The 22,081-nt window shown below is 41.7% G+C and overlaps 2 protein-coding genes across 2 annotated transcripts; both read right to left on the reverse strand.

Annotated features, from left to right (window-relative positions):
• Positions 1 to 214: 214 nt before the first annotated feature.
• On the reverse strand, positions 215 to 8,775 carry LOC134070088 (cytochrome P450 2B4-like). Its single transcript, XM_062526302.1, has 9 exons — positions 8,503 to 8,775; positions 8,118 to 8,280; positions 5,833 to 5,985; positions 5,130 to 5,290; positions 4,785 to 4,958; positions 4,414 to 4,552; positions 4,146 to 4,333; positions 2,064 to 2,205; positions 215 to 607 (listed from the first exon to the last, which is right to left on the reverse strand). Exons 1-9 carry the CDS (start codon positions 8,662 to 8,664, stop codon positions 417 to 419), a joined length of 1,473 nt encoding a protein of 490 aa, XP_062382286.1. The 5' UTR covers positions 8,665 to 8,775; the 3' UTR covers positions 215 to 416.
• Positions 8,776 to 10,345: 1,570 nt separating this feature from the next.
• Positions 10,346 to 17,173, reverse strand: LOC134070087 (cytochrome P450 2F2-like). Its single transcript, XM_062526301.1, has 9 exons — positions 16,854 to 17,173; positions 16,268 to 16,430; positions 15,889 to 16,041; positions 15,297 to 15,457; positions 14,932 to 15,105; positions 14,566 to 14,704; positions 14,290 to 14,477; positions 12,305 to 12,446; positions 10,346 to 12,059 (listed from the first exon to the last, which is right to left on the reverse strand). Exons 1-9 carry the CDS (start codon positions 17,013 to 17,015, stop codon positions 11,869 to 11,871), a joined length of 1,473 nt encoding a protein of 490 aa, XP_062382285.1. The 5' UTR covers positions 17,016 to 17,173; the 3' UTR covers positions 10,346 to 11,868.
• Positions 17,174 to 22,081: the final 4,908 nt, after the last annotated feature.

Genomic DNA, 22,081 nt, shown 5'->3' on the forward strand with positions numbered 1-22,081 from the left:
CAGAAATCTTAGTCACTTTTAAACATGAAGCTAGCAGGCGAGAAGCTAATGGTCTAATCCGATTCAATGATCTATGCTAGGCTGAAGCTAAAAGTTGTATCGCCAGACTCACAGAATGGCTGGATGAACGGGAACAAGGTAAATATCGATTGTTTTGCTCGAGGGGAGGTGGAAAATGAGCGTATTTCCAAAAATGGCGGAATATCCCTTTTGATTAAGTTACTATTATTTCTATACCTGAACATGTGGATTGTGTTGTCAGACACTACATTATTGTCAGCAATAGCACTAATAAGGGTTGTAGCAAAAAAGAACAACAAAAAAAAACAATCACATTCATAGATGCCTGAAACCCATACTTGGAAAAGGCAACAGACACTTCATTGCCCTCAAGTGGATCAACAGAGAGAAACACATTAGTTCACTCCCTCCCTCAGGTGGACAGTAACATGGTACTGTTTGGGTGCCTGTGTGATTCCAAACACCTTGTTGTAGTCAGGAACTCCCCTTTCTTCTGGCCAGACCAATCGGAAGCGACGCAGCAACGTGACCAGGATGAGGAAGAGTTCCATGCGAGCAAGTCCCTCCCCCAGACACACACGAGAGCCTGAGAGAATTAAAGTTAGATTATAGGCCTATAGCTTATATACCATCGTATCATGCATCACCATGTAACAATATCATACATTACCCACCTCATAGGGGTGAATTTTCCCATTTTGTTTACAAAAAAAGATGTTAGACTGTTAGAAGCCATTGGTGTCATGACCAGTGTTGGTCAAGTTACTTGGAAAAAGTAATTAGTTACTGATTACTGATTACTTGTCCAAGAAAGTAATCCCGTTACTTTACTGATTACTGTTTCCCAAAAGTAATTAGTTACTTTACAATTACTTTACTTAGTTACTTTTCAAAAACACACTAAGGCTACACAACCTGAATATGCTATAAAGCACACCTTTCAGCCTAATTTTATTCTTTTTGCATATTCCATCATATAAAATAGAATCAAATGCAGTGTTGTGCATAAACGAGTTCTGTGAACTATGAACTGCATGCAACACATTTGTAAATAAAGAACGTGAATTCGTTCAGATTATGTGAGAGCGTCACTGCTGAGTTTCAATTAAACGTTGCGCAGTTAACCTGCATGTCACGCTCCAATCTTTCATCGATGCTGCGGATGTAACAGAATACATTGTTGCAACAATATTCGGAACGGGTGCGCTGTCGTTGGTAAAATAAAAACAGTAAGTCCTGTGACAGCGGCCGCATTCTGCGCCACCCCTCACTCAAACATACATAGATTCTGTAGCCTATAATTAACCGAAGAGTCGGACCTCCGTCTGGCAAACCTCATAGGCTACCGCAGGGGTTATGTCTGAAAGCGACTACAGAGAACGCAGATGATACAGGCTCTATTATTTACGGACATTTTGCTCATTGTCTCGCAAGACACCGACGGTACAAACTTAATTATGTCCACCGAAAACAAGTTCGAACGTCAACGACCCCAATTTCGAATTTGAAAAGACATTTGAGTTGAAGCATCAGTCCAGAGTGAAAGCATAAGTCATCGAATGAAATGAAAGTAGAAAGAACAATAAAAGTGAAGTAAAGATAAGCAAAAGAAGTCCAAGTCCCGAACTATGGGAAAAGTTTAGGAAAACCCCAACTCACGTAGGCTATTAAATGCAGCATGGTCATGCTCTCTCCCGCACTCTGTTGTCTCGTCTGTTGTTTACATCTCTCGCAATGCGTTGGTCATTATACCTACTGATTGTCACCAGACAGTCTCACAAAGCAATTAAAATCGCAGTTTAGTAACGCAGTAACGCAGCCTAAAGTAATGGTAATCTAATTACTGATTTTGCCATTGTAATCCCTTACTTTACTCGTTACTTGAAAAAAGTAATTGGATTACAGTAACGCGTTACTTCTAACGCGTTACTGCCCATCACTGGTCATGACTACATTCCTCAAAATTCTAAACCAACCCAGTGATCAAAGACTTACAAAGTCAGATTTCCAATGATGTCAGAAAGAATGACTAAGTGTTCTACCTGTAGAAAAGGGCATGAAGGCATCAGGTTTGACAAACTCCGCCTTCTCATTCAGGAAGTTCTCAGGGTTGAAGTCATGAGGGGACTTCCACTGACCCTCCTCATGTAGCGCTGACGACAGGAAAGGAATGACCACTGTGCCCTGAGAGAGAGAGAGAGAGAAAGCAGTGAAAGGATAGTGACCATCAAGTATCCAATTGCATCAGTGTGTTGATATGTTCATATGTTAAAGGGCCATTTACACAAAGAATGATCACTATAACTAGATGTACCGCAAAGCGATACACAATATGACCGCCGCTCAGTCCTGCACATTCTCTCCGCAAATATCAATCACGCTTGTGTTTCCATCGCCTACTCCATCCCTACTGCAACTTTTATGTATGTAAATGAGTGTGTGCATGTGTGCGCTTGCTTTTGTGTATGAGTGCTTCTCTGTCTAGTGTGAGTGTGTGTCTGCTTGTGTGTGTGTTTAATGTGTCTCTGAGTATATGTTCACTGTGTTCTCTGCCGTCACTGTCACTCCAATATCAGATAACACACACACACACACACTCACATGCGCGCGTGTGCACACACACACACACACACAAACACACATACACAGGCACACACTCACACACACACACTCGCACACACACACACACACACACACACACACACACACACACACACAAACACACACACACAGGCACACCCAGAGAGAGAGAGAGAGAAAGAGAGAACACACACAGAATACACACAGATAACACAGACACAGAGAGAGAGAGAGAGAGAGAGAGAAAGAAAGAGAACACACACAGAACATGCACATACACACATATACACACATGCAAACACACAGATGGGCACACAGAAACGCACCCACACACTATAGTACATCACACACACACTCACTTCTCAGCTCCGGTGGTCTCACAAAATGTACTCAAAGATGTGTGTGTGCATGTGTGTGTGTGTGTGTGTGTAGGTGTGTGTGTGTGTGTGTGTAAGGGTGTATGTGTGCATGCGTGTGGGCGTGTTTGTGCATGTGTTTGTATAATGTTTTATGTACATGTGTGTATGTAGTGGTGCGTGTGTGTGTAGGTATGTGTGTGTGTGTGTGTGTATTTGTGTGTGTGTGTGTGTGTGTGTGTGTTTGTGTGTGTGTGTGTGTGTTCCTGCATGTTTGTTGCACCCAGAGCAACCATTCTCTTTTAAAACATATTTGGAAACTAGTTGATTAAAGGTTTCTAATGGTGTCACTTATATGTTTCTAGGACAAAAACTAGCAGAGATTGAGATGTTTGGAACAGTTTTTGAAATCCCCAGGGGGGGATTTAGACTCCAGATAATACCACCATCTACTGGCCGATGGGTATACAGTCCTGAATGTACACATAAATCCATTTATTTTATAGCCCCCCATTGATGAAATTCCACAAAACTTGGCTTACTCCCAGAGGGTGTCAGGTTAATCATACACATGAAATTTGGTGCAGTTCATAACATCTCATCTGAAGATATGGGCAATTAAAGCAATATTACATTGCATTTTCAATTTTTACGATGGGGGGGCAAATCACAAATGACTGGTTATAAGCTAAATTGATGCAAGCTCTAGAGAACAACATACCATAAACATTTTGTCATCCTCGGTGCCACGGTTCAGGTAGTTATGTAGGAAAAACTGTCATTTTTGGGCTTCGGGCGGGGGCAGCGCGGGGGTGGAGTGACCCCCGGGGACGAAACGAAAATTTTCCATAGAACTCTACTGGGGCTACATGCCCACCAAGTTTCATGCGCTCCGGTGTTACGGTGTCCCGGGAATCGTTGACGAAAAATGACGGGAAAAAAGAATAAAAAAAAAAAAAAAAAAAAAAAAAAACTTTGACAACAACTATATGACCGCTTCGCTAGCTACGCTAGCGGCGGTCATAATGATACATGCTGTGCAAAGCAACAATTATTTCTCTGTTCTCTATTCATCCTCTATGCATTTGCTACAAGAAAATGTACTGTTGTTGTCGCTAAACAAGAGGTCAATGTTAAGGCAGGTGGTAGCACACTGTGTTCGGTTGTGGTGTTGAAAGTGAGTGCTACCTTTGGGATGCTGTAGCCATGGATGTGTGTGTCTGCGGTCGTAGCGTGAAACACACTCAGGGGAACTGTATCAGCTAGTCTTTGGCATTCATGGATCATGGCTTGGACGTAGGGCATGGACTGGCGATCCTCAAAGCACACCTGCTCACGAGAGCCCAGCACTTCCTCAATCTCCTGGTAGCAACGTTCTGCACATAAACACAAATAAACAAACACACTCCTAATAGCCGCTAGACATAAAACAAAAGCATAACTTGGATACTCATACCCTGTATGTGGGGATGGGTTGTGAGGTAGAGTGTTGCTGTCCTCAGGGTATTGGAGGTAGTGTCAGTCCCAGCAATAAAAAGGTCAAACAAAATGGCTACCATCTGACTATCGTCAAAGGTGGTCCCTTTACCTTTCCTCTAAATAGCAAACAAATACACAGTCTGTGTTCTTACAATGTTCAGTACGAGATTCTCTGTTGATTGTGGTCACTTGTACATTTCCTCAGTCAAGAAAATAATCTATGCTGATTTTTCTACTACACTCTTTTTATTATCACATTGTATGTAATCGATTGATTGGTTGGTTTGTTGATTAACTGTAGTGGATTTTCAAACTTCACTCATATTCATGTTTGCCTCACAAACTCACTTTCTCCATCTCATCCAGATAACTATCAATGAAGTCCCTTGGCTGTCCAGAACACCACGAGTCTTTGTGTTCAATGATCATTTTCCGTATGTGGTTTTTCACCCGGTCGGTTAAGTCAAAGGCTCGATGGAACGGAAGAGGCAAACTCCTTGCGAAAGGGGCAAGTTCATAGATCTGCATTGGGAGAGAGCGAGAGATTCATGGGTAGTATTATCACTGAGAGGAGATCTTACCATAAATATGAAGGTGAACAGAATATAGAAAATATATTAAAATATTATTCTGTTGTGATGTATAAATATATTTTTTTGAAACAAATGCAAGTTAAAAAATGTAGTAGGCTACCATAGCCCAAGGGTCGAGGACTGACTTTGTCAGTTCTACCATCATGACGATGAGGCTCTGGAAGTAGGCGTTGTTATAGTCAAATCGTGACCCAAAAATAATGGAACAGATTATGTCCGAGGCAGCATAGTGAAAGAGATACTGAGGATCCATGGATTTCCCTGCAGCAAGATAAAAGTGAACATGTGTTTGACCCCAGGGATGTAGTGGAAGCTAAATGCAAGTACATGCACAGTTCACCACGTCTCAAAAGAGTTTATTCACCAATTGCAATTCATCAACACTCGATGAACCATTTAATACCACTTGTATTTTTGTAAACATTGGGCAATAACTTCCACCATCATTAAACATGTTCTGAATGCCTTTAAAAAATAATAATAACAAAAAAATGATGATACCGCATGGCACAGTTCACCTTACCGTGATAACAGAATTCATAGTTTACCCACCTCTCATTTTACCACTACACCCCTGTTTGACCCGAAAGTCAAACATTTTCTAAAGCTTTGTCTATACTGAGGTGGCTTTGTGTAAAATGTGTCAAATCAAATTAGCACCTTCTTCTAGATAGAAATGGGTATCAACACAGACCGATGTATCACAGCTTTTATCTTCAAGGAGACATTTTGCATCACACCGAACCCTATTGCACAAAAGCTGCCTATTGATTTAGTAAGTTGCATGCTTTACTGTTGAGTACCTGCATGTTTTTCCACCTCGGCACAGACGTGTTGGGCCTCTTCTAGAATCTTCTCCTCCATGGAACGCTTCCCCATCCCAAAGTTCCGCAGCGTGGTCAGGGCGAAGCGCCGGTGCTCTTGCCATGAGGGGCTGTGATCTGCTAAGATTACACCTGAATACATAATGCAGTGAGACCTCACATCAGCAGTTGTGCCAATATGTTCAAACAATACTTTTTCAAATTCAAACAAAAATCAATTAATCAAAATATCAAATACAAAATTGAAACAAAAAAAATAAAGTCAAAGAAAATATACAAAATATAGCCACAAGCGGCAATAGCGGGCCCGAGCACCTGCGGTGCAGACCTGTGACATTTCGGAATCTAACAAAGCAACATGTGCGTTTGTCAAATGCACATATCTGATGTGTGTGCTATTTTGTTTTTCCATGTTTTCTACAGGGTGGCGCTATAGAGTCCCTAAGCCATACCTGACCCTGACTAGCAGTAGCAATAACACACATGCCCAGACAACAGACAACGCGCTAGGTGGTGCGACAGAGTCCCTAAGCCTCACCCTAGGCCAGAGCTCTGTCTCTGACTAGCAGTAGCAATAACACATAAGCCCACCAAATTTGGTTCTTTTTTGTGAATGTATGTATCAACCAAAACCGACAACATGCTAGGTGGCGCTATAGAGTCCCTAAGCCACACCCTAGGCCAGAGCTTTGTCTCTGAATAGCGATAGCAATAACACACAGGCACAACAAATTTGGTTCTTTTTTGTGAATGTATGTATCAACCACAGCAGACAATGGCTAGGTAGCGCTATAGCAGCGGTGGCCAACCCGCGGCTCGCGAGCCACATGTGGCTCTTTGCTTCTTCTCGTGCGGCTCGCGGCTGCTCAACTGCTGTTCTGACTTCTCCTCGGACCTAAACGTTTTCCTTTTGAAATAGCCTTTATTTCCTGTAAATAAAAACTAATTTCAGAATTTGATAGTAGCCTATTGCCAAAAGTAATTTAATTGTTAACAATAATCATTTTACCGTCATGATATGGATAGGAATTGGCCAAAACGAAGCAGACGTGTTTATTCTTCAGCCAGGTTTAATGCTACTGTTGCAATCAGGAATACCCTGAAGCTAATCGTAAATAGAAGGAACACGTGCCATTGAAAAGGGCCATTTATCGTTTTGTAGCATAACCCCTCTGGTTAATATGTCAAAGTACGGTAGCCTAATCAAAACGAAAGCACTCTGAGATCGCAAACCTCCGCCTCGCGCATCCTGCTTAACATCTCGCGCCTCCGCTTAACATCTTGCTTAACAAACAGACAAACCCCGATGAAAACATAACCTCATTTGCGGAGGTGATATGTTTCTAGCCTACACATTCGTTTGGTTCTTGGTATGCCACTGATTCATAAAGCTTCAAACCTGAACATTTCCTACATACTTTTGCAAGTAGGCTGGTAATGGCTATAGACGTCAGTCAGTCGTTTTCTTTTTGTTTATTTTCTTTTTAAAAGTTAACTGAACACTTGACATTGCATTATCAGGTGTTGGAGCATTGCTCATGCCAATAAGTCATTCAGTGAGGGGGGATTTGATGTGTGTCTGATCTTTTTACATTTTCCAATGATCATTTATCAATGATCATTGAGCATCTGCCAAGTGTCTTACTTTAAATGAAAAACAAAGGAGCTATAACTGTAGGCCTAATGTTGTGCTGTTGTAGTATGGACGCCTTTTTTTTGTTGTGCGGCTCTCTTGACTTTTGTAGATTTTTTTTTGGCTCTTCATGCTAGACTGGTTGGCCACCCCTGCGCTATAGAGTCGATGAGGTAGAGTTGTTTGAACATTTTGGCACAAATTACACTCCATACATGTACTCAATAGCCTGGCTAGTGCCTACCACTTCTCAAATGAGACGTGGTCTGGCAACCAGACATTAATTTTCTCGTATTTGAAAAAATGCCCAGATCCATTCATTGGGCGCCACGGATGTCTATCAAATGCGTCTGTGCATTGCTCATCATGGTCTTGCTTTCTCCCCTGTTCTGTGATTGGTCGCCAACATCCGGCGAAAATGTGGGCGTTAGTTTCCAGACTGCCTTAGCAGCGTGAAAGAAATCACAGCGCAAGGCAGTATGGGAACACCCAGGCTATGTACACATGCGGCAATCATAAGAAAGCATAAATCCATTGGAAGAATCAATGTGTGTTCCCTTGCCTTTTTGCATTGCATGGGCACATGTGTTGTCTAGACTTTGTCATTGCATGTATATGTGTGTTGCCTTGCCTTTGTTTTGTTGTATATGAGAAACCAACGTGTGAGTTGGGCGTCCTGCAAACTCGGTGGCTTTGGAGACCAAGGCCTCTCTGATGACCTTCTGACCAGCCAACACCACCGCAGGACGAGAGCCAACATACACACTGAAGACAGGACCATAGTGTTCTGCCAACTAAACACACACACACACACACACACACACACACACATTAAATTGGAACATTCTGTTACATTATGGAACTAATGGCTGTGTACATCACAGTGATACAGTCCAAAGAAGTCTGTGTAATTCAGATATGATTTTAGTCAATTGCAAAAAAAAAAAATGTCACCCACAATTATTAAAATCTTAATGTAACAAAAGCATTTTCCTACATGTGTAAGTGCTCCTTACCTTCTGCAAAGTCTTTAGAGGCTGTTGTGGGTTGATCTCCAGCAGGTTTCCCAGCAGAGGAAGTGCTCTGGGTCCAGGAGGAAAGTGCTTGGGTCTTTGCACCCTGAAGAGGAAGAAGAGGAGGAAGACTCCAAAACACAACAGCAGCACAGACATCAGCATGGTGACTGTGAGTGACAGCTCGGCTCAGAGAAATGTTGATAGGGGAAGCAAACTCTCTCTCTCTCTCTCTCTCTCTCTCTGTGTGTGTGTATGGTTCTGTGTTTGCACGTCACTCCACTTACAATTTAATCAGTCAGCAATAGATAGACCTTATATAACATGCAGTGCCTTAGTCCCATGAAGAAAGATAGAGAGAGGGCAGGGGTGGAGTGGAGTGGAGTAGAGGGAGGGAATGTTTGTTAGATCAATATCAATGACTCGGCACTGGCATTGGAATCATAACAGTGTGTTGGGTATTATCTGTATAAACTACGGGTGCAAATGAATCAATACATTTTTTGCTGTTACCTGAATATTAGCAGTTATTTTGGAATTTGATTTAAAGGTGCTCCAAGTGATGTCACATGTTTTTAGGCTAAAACTTTTTTGTCACTTGCAGGAAACATTGCCTCACCATCCGCTAGCTGTCTGTGCCTTAAGCACACTGTGAAAAAATGGTCTCTGTGGATAGCCAGGCTCGACAAACAGCAAGAAAAACAATCCGGACCATAAAAACATAACCAACAGTTCCAGCAAATCACCAAAGAGATGTACGTTTAGGAAAGGTTGCGCGGTTACAATCCTGAAAGAGCCACCACTTTTTACTCAAACATGCACATTTTGAGAGCTTAATGTGCAGTAATTAATTCTAAATTAAGTTGGTTATTTATGTATTTATTATAACAGTTATTGACAGCATTAATTTGATCCATTCACACTGCCAGAGTCTCCTGCAATAATAATTATGATAATAAAAAGTTATAACAGTTCAGCAGAGTTCACTCACTGAAACAAACTCTGTTGAACTGGGTCACGCGTAGCCTACAGTAGGTTGGACTTCTATCACTTGACCTTTACACTTCAGTACGATAACATTGTTGACAAGGAGGCGAGAGTGAAGCAGATACTATGGATGCTTCTCAACATGCCTCCTCGATCCTCGATGCTCGATCCTCGAGGGGTGTTCCCACTGATCTATAATTAACACTGGATAGACTATCCCATTGTTTTCGCCCCATCATTCTTTATGTATAGATCAGTGAGGATCGAGGCCTGAGGAGCAAGGGAGGACGTATAAAAGCCCAAATGAGGGGCACCCTGTGGATGCAGATCAGAACGTAAATTGCATGTTATTTCCTCTCCTTGGTCCTCTGGATTGTGCCCAGGAAATTGTTCAGGATAAGTGAAGACAACAGACGATACGTTACGAACTAACTCCATACATTTCTATGGATGATTGTTTGAGTACTGTCAGAAAGTCTCTGATGTAGGCTTTAGCGAGTGTGAATGTACTTGTGCTGTATTGTATTTGTCTTATGTCTCGAGGACCCCCTCGGAAATGACATGCTTCATCTCAAGGGGGTATCTCAAATTTCAAATAATTTTATGGATTACTGTTTGAGAACTGTGCCTCCTCATTAGAAAGTCTCTGATATAAGGTGTAAAGTTATAACAGTTCAGCAGAGTTCACACACTAAAACAAACTCTGTTGAATTGGCTCTGACAGTCAGGCATAAAATTATAACAGTTCAGCACAGTTCACTCACTAGAACAAACTCTGTTGAACTGGCTCTGACAGTCAGGCATGAAGTTATAACAGTTCAGCACAGTTCACTCACTACTAGAAGGCGTGTTTTAGTTAATGACTCAGCAAGGTTATGTGTAATCATGTCACATTTTATTCCAAGTTCTCTCATATTTTGTAAGCAAATAAACCATCAACCAAATGAGGATTATTATCATTATCATTATTATAGTTGGTAATATCCTGTTACACTTTGCCTTTTTTTTAGGTGATTCCCATGGGTGAAAACTCCCATGTCAGTTAATCTCGTGGTTAGCATATACCTTAAGCTATGCACACCAAATTTGGTAGGTGTGTGTAACTCCCCAAGACTAACAACTTTCATGTACTTTGCATTAGCCACACCCAACAGGAAGTGAGATATTTAGGATTTTGTGCGTTTTGCACAAATTTGACGTACTGTGGTTGGCATATAGTTTCACCTACATGCACAACATTTCATAGGTATGTGCATGTACCTGTATGTGCATTGTGCATGTATTAAGACGAACCACAAACCAATCATAGTGGTTTTCATAATCAAAGACAGGAATTATCTTATTTAGATTCAGACTTTTGCTGTTTCAACTACCTGAAACAATGTGTCAATGTGTGTTACATGATTGTGAGCAAACATGCCCAGTACAAAACAAAAGACTCAGTTAATTAGTCTGATTTTGACCTCTATGCCACTGCATTTTGATAAAGTTACGCCGCACTTCTATACTTGTTTGATTTGCATTGAGCTCAATGAGCATCAAACAGGTTAATAGGCCTTCTGGAAAAAGCACCATGACAATCTCTAGCTATGGTGAAGGGTGTGTGATGATGTGGGGCTATTTTCATTCCAAAGGCCAAGAGAACTTTATCAGGATGCATAATATCCTGGATCCATGAAATAGCTGGCCTTTAAAAATAAAATCATAATTAAAAATCCTCCTGCTCCTATGGGAGTTTAAGATAGGGGTCAAATACTTCCTCCCCCCTAACATTTAAGGAAGGACATTTATTTATTACGATACATTCTTCAATCACAAAGAAAATTTGTGTCCTTAGCAGTTTGATTTTTACTCATTTTTTTTAATTAAGGCATTGAATTAAGGCATTATATTCCTCTTTTTAGGCAACTTTAGCATGGTATCAAATACATGTTCTCCCCACTGTAGTTTCAAGAAAAAAAAGTTGTTCAGAGTAATACAAAACATATGCCCACCAAATCTGGTCCATTTTCATGAATGTATGTGTCAACCACAACAGACAATGTGCTAGGTGGCGCGATAGAGTCTCTAAGCCACACCCTGGGTCTGAGCTCTGTCTCTGAGCAGCGATAGCAACTCCACATGTAGCTGCCAAATTATCAAGTTTTAGAGCATGCCAAGATGGTGAAAAAGGCCAAAATGTGGGATGGCAAGAGGAATCAATATAATAATAATAATAACAATAATCATCATCATCTGTACAAAAACAATACTGTAGGGCCTTGCACCTATGGTGCAGCTGCTGCTTCAGCCCTAATTTCATTCATAGATGCCTGAAACCCAAACCTAGAAAAGGCAACAGACACTTCATTGCCCTCAAGTGGATCAACAGAGAAAAACACATTAGTTCACTCCCTCCCTCAGGTGGACAGTAACATGGTACTGTTTGGGTGCCTGTGTGATTCCAAACACCTTGCTGTAGTCAGGCACTCCCCTTTCTTCTGGCCAGACCAATCGGAAGCGACGCAGCAACGTGACCAGGATGAGGAAGAGTTCCATGCGAGCAAGTCCCTCCCCCAGACACATACGAGAACCTGAGAGAATCAAAGTTGAATTATAGGCCTGATTGTATACCATCATATCATGCATCACCATGTAACTCATAGGGGTGAATTCTCCCATTTTGTTTACAAAAAAAAGATGCACTGTTGAAGGAGCCATAGGTTTCATGACTACATTCCACAAAATTCTAAACCAACCCAGTGATCGAAGACTGAAAGTAAGTTATAGGAGTGTAGTAATTTCCAATGATGTCAGAAAGAATGACTGAGTGTTCTACCTGTAGAAAAGGGCATGAAGGCATCAGGTTTGACAAACTCCCCCTTCTCGTTCAGGAAGTTCTCTGGGTTGAAGTCATGAGGGGACTTCCATTGACCCTCCTCATGTAGCGCTGAGGACAGGAAAGGAATGATCAGCGTGCCCTGAAGAGAGAGAGAGAGAGAGAGAAAGAAAGCAGTGACAGGATGGTGACCATCAAGTATCCAATTGCATTAGTTACCTTACATGTGTTGATATTAATCACCAAGGCATCAAGGATTAACCCTCATGTTGTCCTCAAATCTTACCGACGTTCGTTGTCCTTGGGGTCAATTTGACCCCAGCTAAAAAAACTCTCAAAAAATGATTAAAATATATTTTTTTACCCAGTTTTTTTTGTGGTAGGTACTTAACAAGAGTGTAATAACCACCATCAAAAGCCGTACAAAACAATCCCATCCCCCCACACCCCTTTATGAACCCTGGAACCCTGGCTGTCAATATGGCCAATCCAGTGTCAACAGCCCAAAGGCTGACTTTTTGGACTTTTTCAGACCTGCCAAAATAACTTATATGTAATATGTACTTGTATATGCAATAATGATAATAACTACATGTTCTCATACTATTACAATAATAATATCCATAATGTGTCAAATATTCATTTTCCTCATGTTTCATAAAAATGGGGTCAAATTGACCCCAATACCACCACCGTAACTATTTTTTTTACAGGACATTGGAAACATATTTTTGTGCAAATTTCATGTTTACTCTGTTGTACCCTTCACATGAGGAAAGGTCATGAAACTTGAAGCAAAACAAAAAAAGTGAACCATTTGTTTTATGATGTTAAACATTGCTTGGGGTCAAATTGACCCCAAGGACAAGATGAGGGTTAAAGGGCCATTTACACAAAGAATGATAAATATCATCTCTGCCCCAGGGCTCTGTGCTCGGTCCTCTGTTGTTCACCATTTACTTGTTACCCCTGGGTCATATTATCCGTAAAGATGGACTCAACTTCCACTGCTACGCCGATGACACTCAGCTTTATATATGCACCAACCCCTCCTCCCATCTCCCATCCACACAACTGGTCAACTACCTGCAGGAACTCAAATCATGGATGACCACAAACCTACTCAAACTCAACAGTAACAAGACAGAGCTCATGGTGGTGGCCCCTGCACCACTGCTCAGTAAAATTGGAGACCTGACCCTGGTCGTGGATGGCTGCTCCATTTCCCCATCTGAGGTGTGCAACCTGGGTGTTATCCTGGACTCCACTCTCTCCTTCCGGTCTCACATTGACAATGTCACCAAGTCTGCCCTCTACCACCTCAGAAGCATCTCGCGACTCCAGCCCTCACTCACACATTCGGTAACTGAGACACTCATCCATGCCTTCATTACCTCCCGCCTGGACTACTGCAATGGTGTCCTGTCTGGACTTCCCACCCAGGCCCTTAGCAGACTCCAGTATGTTCAGAACCCAGCTGCCAGGGTTCTAACCCACACAAAGACCTGGCAGCATATCACTCCCGTTCTCCAACAGCTTCATTTGTTGCCAGTCAAGTCACTCATCGCCTACAAGATCCTCATTCTCACCTTCAAATCTCTCCATGGACTCTCACCACAATGCCTCACTGATCTCCTCCTGACCCCTACACTCAGTGCTTTCTCTGTCAATGCTCCGGCACTCTGGAATACTCTACCACTCCATGTTCGCTCTGCCCCGTCCCTGCCCATGTTAAAAAAGCACCTCAAAACATTTATTTTCACAAAGTCCTATGAACAGCGGCGCTCGGGGAGCAGTGAGGGGTTAGGTGCCTTGCTCAAGGGCACTTCAGCTGTGGACTGATCGAACCGGCAACCCTGCAGTTGCAAGCTCGAAGCCCTAACCAGTAGGCCACAGCTGCCCTTTATTAACGCCAAACAAGAGGTCAATGTTAAGGCAGGTGGTAGAACACTTTGTTCGGTTGTGGTGTTGAAAGTGAGTGCTACCTTGGGGATGCTGTAGCCATGGATGTGTGTGTCCGTGGTCGTAGTGTGAAACACACTCAGGGGAACTGTATCAGCTAGTCTTTGGCATTCATGGATCACGGCTTGGACGTAGGGCATGGACTGGCGATCCTCAAAGCACACCTGCTCACGAGAGCCCAGCACTTCCTTGATCTCCTGGTAGCAGCGCTCTGCACATATGGACACAAATATACAAACACATCTCAAATAGCTGCTATAGACATAGAGAGAAAAAAAATGTTGGCTTTGATCTCATACCCTGTATGTGGGGATGAGTCATGAGATAGAGTGTAGCTGTCCTCAGGGTATTGGAGGTAGTGTCAGTCCCAGCAATGAAAAGGTCAAACAAAGTGGCTACCAGCTGACTATCGTCAAAGGTGGTCCCTTTACCTTTCCTCTAAATAACAAACAAATACACAGTATGTTTTCTTACAGTTCAGTATGAGATTCTCTGTTGATTGTGGTCACTTGCACCTTTCCTCTGTCAAGAAAACAATCCAACTTGTTTTCAATCTCTATGATTACAATGTCATTGATTGATGCTTTGTTGATTAATTGAATACGTAGATTTTTAAACTTCACCCATATTTATGTTTGCCTTATCATACAGTTCCACACACTCACTTTCTCCATCTCGTCCAGATAGCTATCAATGAAGTCTCGTGACTGTCCTGAAGACCACGAGTCTTTGTGTTCAGTGATCATTTTTCGTATGTGGCTTTTCAGTCGGTTGCTTAAGGCAAAGGCTCGATTGAAGGGAAGAGGCAAACTCCTTGCAAAAGGGGCGATCTCATAAATCTGCATTGGGAGAGAGCGAGAGGAGATTCATGGGTAGTGTTATCACAGAGAGGTGATTTTACCGTAAATATGAAGGTCAACAGAATAAGAAAACATACTAATATCTGATTCTGTTGCGTTCATTTTGTCTTTTTGATACAAAATGTTATGCCAAACAATGAAAAAAAAAATGCAAGTTAAAAAGTTAGTACCATAGCCCAAGGGTCGAGGGCTAACTTTGTCAGTTCTACTATGATGACGATAAGGCTCTTGAAGTAGGTGTTGTTATAGTCAAATCTTGACCCGAAAATAATGGAACAGATTATGTCCGAGGCAGCATAGTGAAAGAGATACTGAGGATCCATGGATTTCCCTGCAGCAAGATAAAAGTGAGTGTTTGACTCCAGAGATGTAGTGGAAGCTAATTGCAAGTACAGTTTACATACCTCTGAAATTTTAGAAATAGAGTTTATCCACCTCTCGAGTTTATTCACCAATTACAACTCATCAACACTTGATAAACCATTTAATACCGTATAGTTATAAACATTGGGCAATAGCCTCCATCATCATTAAGCATGTTCTGAATGCCTTTTAAAAAAATTTAGTTTACCCACCTCTTATTTTACCACTACACCCCTGTTTGACCCAGAGAAAGTCAAATATTTTCTAAAGCTTATATTGAGGTGGTTTTGTGTAAAATGGGTATCAACACAGACAGATGTACCACAGCTTTTATCTTCAAGGAAACGTTTTGCATCACACTGAACCCTGTTGCACAAAAGCTGCCTATTGAATCAATACCTGCATGCTTCTCCATCTCGGCACAGATGTGTTGGGTCTCTTCTAGAATCTTCTCCTCCATGGAGCGCTTCCCCATCCCAAAGTTCCGCAGCGTGGTCAGGGCGAAGCGCCGGTGCTCTTGCCATGCAGGGCCGTGATCTGCTATGATTACACCTAAATACAGTATTTACATACTGTTATACACAGTGACGCCTCACACCAACAACTTTGCAAAACATGATCTGGAACATGTATGGCAATCATAAGAACGCATAAATTCATTGGAGGAATCAGTGTGTGCGTGTGTGTGTGTGTATATATGTTCCCTTGCCTTTTTGCATTGCATGTGCGCATGTTTTGTCTTGACTTTGTCATTGCATGTATATGTGTGTTGGCTTGCCTTCCCCTTGTTGTATATGAGCATTCAACGTGTGAGTTGGGCGTCCTGCAAACTCAGTGGCTTTGGAGACGAGAGCTTCTCTGATGACCTTCTGACCAGCCAACACCACTGCAGGACGAGAGCCAACATACAGACTGAAGACAGGACCATAGTGTTCTGCCAACTAAACACACACACACACACACACACACACACACACACACACACACACATTATTGAACAAATAGCTGTGTACCATCACATTTACATTGTCAAATGAAGACTATAATTCAGATAACTAAGTATTATTTTTGTCTTTAAAATGCAATAGACATCTTACAATAACCAAATATTGTGTTATCTTTCTCTAAATTGTTTTTGCAATGTATCGTTCTGTGCTGCTTGGATGTTTTAATTTGTGTTCAGTTAGTGGTGCAGATGATTTTAGTGAAATTATAAACAAAAGTATGTCACCCACAGTGATTGGCACCCCAAGAAAATCGTAATGAAACAGAAGTGTTTTCCTACCTGTGGATTGTGTGTGTGTGTGTGTATTTTTACCTTATTGAAACTCTTTAGTGCTTCATTTTATGTAGGTGCTCCTTACCTTCTGCAAAGTCTTTAGTGGCTGTTGTGGGTTGATCTCCAGCAGGTTCCCCAGCAGAGGAAGTGCTCTGGGTCCAGGAGGAAAATTCTTGGGTCTTTGCACCCTGAAAAGGAAGAAGAGAAGGAAGACTCCAAACCACAACAGCAGCACAGAGATCAGCATGGTGACTGTGGCTGCTTGGCACAAACAAAAATGTGGATAGGCTAAGCAAACTCTCTCTCTCTCTCTCTCTGTCTCTCTGAGTATGTGTTCACAAGTCACTCCACTTACAGTTTAAATGGTCAGCAATAAGTAGACTTTATATAACATACAGAGCCTTAGTCCCATGAAGAAAGATAGAGAGAGAGGAAAGGGGAGGGGTGGAGGGATAGAGAGAGGGAGGGAGGGAATGTTTGTTAGATCAACATCAGTGACTCAGCACTGGCACTGGCGAAACCATAACAGTTTGTTTGGTATTATGTGTATACGGGTGCAAAAATAAATCAATACATTTTTGGTTGTTACCTCTATACTTGCAATTATTTTGAAATTTAATAGGTGCCCTAAGCAATGTCATATTTGTTAGGCTAAAAAAAAACTGTACCCTGAATACACTGTAAACAAAACGGTCTCCGTGGACAGCCAGGCTCAACAAACAATAACAAAAACAACCTGGGGGGTATTTCACAAAACCAAGATAGGGGATTTAGACAGACTTACTGGGTTATCCTGGATGAACATAGCCTTGACTTGGTTTCACAGAAGAGATCACATATAAGTTACCATGGGAATTTATACTTGGAAGCTAGCCTGCTCCCGACTAGGCTAACAGCCAAGCTAAGTTAATTCTAATGGTAATTACATTATCTGATTGGTTCTGCTAGCTGTCAGTCAAATCAGACCTCCATGCGATTTTTTCAAAGAGCTGTATTCCATTTATATATTATTTGCTACTTGTATTTACTCGCAAAACACAGCAGAATGGCTGCCTATACCATATGGGTGTCATTTAAATTATGGTGGCCTTATAATACTCGTTGTTTGCTTCTTTTTTGACGGACGTTTGATGAATAGCCTACTGTAGTAGTTGGTTGGAAGTGGAGGGGACATTTTTCGAAGGTGTTTTCAACTAATTCGGCCTTTAAGACAAATTAAGATAATATAGGACATACTTTGTGCATCTTTGCGGTGGCAAAGAGCTTTCTTAATGACGTTGCGTGCTGAGACAAGGAAGCTCTCACACGTGGGTGCATACGTAAATTTGCATTCAGTTGATCTGCCACACCTACTCCCGCTATGTAACAGAAATACTCATGATTCCCATCCAAAAAAGTACAACTTTACCTCGTTGTTAGTCTATATCAAAAGCCGTTGTTCACTTTGTGTGCAAGACGCTATTTTTCGCGTCTTTTTTATTCCCACCGTGAGTTATTTGGGGGAGAAACGAGAACGCGCACACATACCGAATAACTTACACCTGTCTTGACCTAGCCGCCTCAACTCATCTGCGCTCAGCATTAGTGAAACGTATTTAGCATGTTTACTTTGACCAGGCTTGGTCAACCGCGTGTGTCGTCACTTATCTTGGATCTACTTACTCTGGTTTTGTGAAATAGGCCCCTGGACCATAAAAACATAACAAACTGTTCCAGCAAATCAGATAAGATAAGATACGATAAGATAAGACTTTACTAAATCCCACAAATGGGAAATGTACTTGTCACAACAGCCCCAAAACACAATAAATAGAAGTAAAAGAATACCAGCATACCAGCACACCTATAAACATCACTCAGTGATTTCAACATGCCATAGGGGCATGTAAACGCCATAGACCTCGCAAAAACAAAGTTAAGGCAACTCGTCCTTCCTATATGATGGTGAAAAACTTCATATCAGTGGAAAATGAACATGAAGGTATTGAAGTCCAGAAGTCATGACAAAAACTAAGTAGCAACATTACAGATTTTCATGAGAGTGGTGTGATGCATTCTGATGGCAGATGGAATAAAAGACCTGGGGCCCGTTGCACAAAAGCAGAATTAAGACATCCGGGATAAGTTACTGAGCCGCGATAACTGAATCCTAAACAAGAGCATACCGGCTGAATTGGTTGCACAAAGACCAATCCAGGATTAGCAGACACGGATTCATCAAGCCAGGTGTAAGTTATTCGGTGTATGTGCGCGTTCGCGTTCTCCCCCAAATAACTCGCGGTTGGAATAAAAAAGACGCGAAAAATAGCGTCTTGCACACAAAGTAAACAACCGCTTTTGATATAGACTAACAACGAGGTAAAGTTTTACTTTTTTGGATGGGGGATCATGATTATTTCTGTTACATAGCGGGAGTAGGTGTGGCAGATCAACTGAATGCAAAGTTACGTATGCACCCACGTGTGTGAGAGCTTCCTTGTCTCGGCACGCAACGTCATTAGGAAGCGCTTTGCCACCGCAAAGATGCACAAAGTATCTTAATTTGTCTTAAAAGCCGAATTAGTTCAAAACACCTTCGAAAAATGTCCCCTCCACTTCCAATCAGCTACTACAGCAGCCTATTCATCAAACATCTGTCAAAAAAGAAGCAAACAACGAGTAGGCTATGTTATTAATTATAAGGCATTTAAATGACATCCGGTATTAGGCAGACATTCTGCTGTGTTTTGCGAGTAAATGCGTGTTGCAAATAATATATAAATGGAATCTACAGCTCTTTAAAAAAAATCACGTGGAGGTCTCATTTGAATGACAGCTAGCTGAACCAATCAGATGATGTAATTACCATTAGAATCAACTTATCTTGGCTGTGAGCCTGGTCAGGAGCAGGCTAGCTCCACAGAATAAATCGCCATGGTAACTTATACCATAACATATCCTGCTGCCCCCTATCCCGCTTTTGTGCAACTGGATCACGGATAAATTGAGCCAGGATAACCAAGATATCCCGGGTTAATCCCTTATCCTAGTTTTGTGCAATAGGCCCCTGCAAAAGCGTTCCTTCTTACATGATGGGTGTAGTAGCCTACAGTAATTTTCTGCATATAAGCCGCAGGACAGTGTTTTATGCAAGCTAAAATAAACAAAACCATATTAAAAGGAGAATTCCGGTGTGATATTGATTTAAAGTGTGTTGAAACATGATACCAAGTGTGAGCGTTTGTCTCAGAGCTGATCTCGACCTGCCCCCTACACTCAGGTTTTCAATGGGGGTGCCTCGGGTCCCCTACAGACTACAGCATAAACAAATGACTGATGCCACAACGGGGTCATAAAAAATCCTTAAAGAGGAACTATGCAGGATTGGCGATTTCATCGGTTTCGTTTTTCGTTTTTCGTTTTCGCTCGTTTTATGCTTGCATATTTCTCTGCAGAGCTTCCCCGACAGCTTTAGCGTGTATATTTATACATAATAGGCTATATATAAATATATAAATTGCAAGCGTGGTTCTTCTTGTTCCTTACTCGTCTCAGACTTCCAGATGTAAACAAGAGCGATCGTCTCCTGCAGAAACTGCAAGGTTGCAATAGAGGATAGGGACACTGGGGGCGGGAGGAAATATTACTGTTTTCGATGAAACTGGTCAGTCAAGCAAAACAACGATTTCTGAGCGATTTTATGACTATGAAAAAGTTGCATAGGGTCTCTTTAATAAGGACCAGCACACGCAAAAAGACCTCAGTCTTCTCAGCAGGTGGAGACGACTTTGTCCCTTCTTGCACAGGGCATCTGTGTTGCGTGACCAGTTCATTGTTAAGGTGAACACTCAGGTATTTCAAATAAATCACAGACGGGATGTGCATTTAGGAATAAAGTTTCAATTGCACGGGAGGGTAGATATGTGCAAGACTCATTCTCAGTTGCCTGGCAACAATCCTCAAAGACCCACCATCAATTACTCAAACATGAGGGTTTTGAGAAAGCAGTTTGAGAAAGCAGTGGCATTCATTTGATTCATTCACACTGCCAATCTCCTGCAATAAAAAAAAGTTATGGCAGTTAAATGGAGTTCACCCACTAAAACAACCTCTGTTGAACTGGGTCTGACAGTCAGGCGTAACCGTCTGTATGTTGTCTTGGCATAAATGTTGTAGATAAGCGGATCTCAATCACTTCAACTTTTACCTCAGTAAGATAACATTTTTGAGGAGGAAGGGAGAGTGAAGCAGATACTGTGCAGATCATAACGCTATCTGCACGCATCATCCCTCCTTGGTCCTCTGGCTCGTGCCCAGGAAATTGTTTGGGATAAGTGAAGACAACAGTACAAATTAACATCATACATTTCTATGGATGATTGCTAGAGTACTGTGCCTCCTCTTTAGAATTGTATTCCTTGTTTATATTAACTATTTTTTAGGAAATGTGTGTTTTATTTAATGACTAAGCAAGTTTATGTGTGACGGTCACATTTTATTTTGTGCATTGAACAATACTGTAGACCTCTGAAGTTTGCCTACAAACAGGATCCAAAGCTGCCATCTTTGCCCATATAAGGAGATCCGGGAGTTAATTGAAGCTAACTGCCTATGGCAAGTTGGATTGTAAGTTAACTCTGGGGTAGCAAAGATCAAAGTGTGCCGTCTTCATCTGCCGAAGATCACGGTATCCACTAGACGGCAGTGGACAAAACTATGTAACGAAAAACGTCTGCATTTCCAATGTGATCATCCCCTTGAGAGTTTAACAGGTGCGATAATTGAAAATCCCCATGTTATTTTCCCATAGAAAAAATCCCAACATACCAGATCTCCTTATTTGGGCAAAGATGGTAGCTTTTTTGTAGGTGAACTTCATAGGTCTATTGCACATGAACAATTTTGATGTACTGTGGTTGCCTTATAGTTTCACCTACATGCACAAAATTTGGTAGGTGTAACTCCACAAGACAAACAACTTGTCCCCCCTCCAACCCCCCTGCCTTTAAATTAACGGTTCCCACGGGCAACAAATCATGAAATTTGGAAAAAATATCATACTTCACATCTCTCCTAATCTGGGACAGAAATTTGGCCATCTAGTGGCAACTAGTGAATATCAGTGTAAAACATCAACAGGAAGTGTGTTTCAAATGTGTAAAACTGGCAAAAACAAATAGCACACACATCAAATATGTGCATTTGACACATGCATCACATGTGAGTGCTTTGTTGGATTCCGAAATGTCATGGGTCGCGGAGCGCAGGTGCTCGGGCCTGCCATTGCCGCTTGCGGCTGTGTTGTTTATTGCATTTCTAAAAAGGTCACAACAA

The sequence above is a fragment of the Sardina pilchardus genome, chromosome 22 (assembly GCF_963854185.1).
Source record: "Sardina pilchardus chromosome 22, fSarPil1.1, whole genome shotgun sequence".
Lineage (NCBI taxonomy): Eukaryota > Metazoa > Chordata > Actinopteri > Clupeiformes > Clupeidae > Sardina > Sardina pilchardus.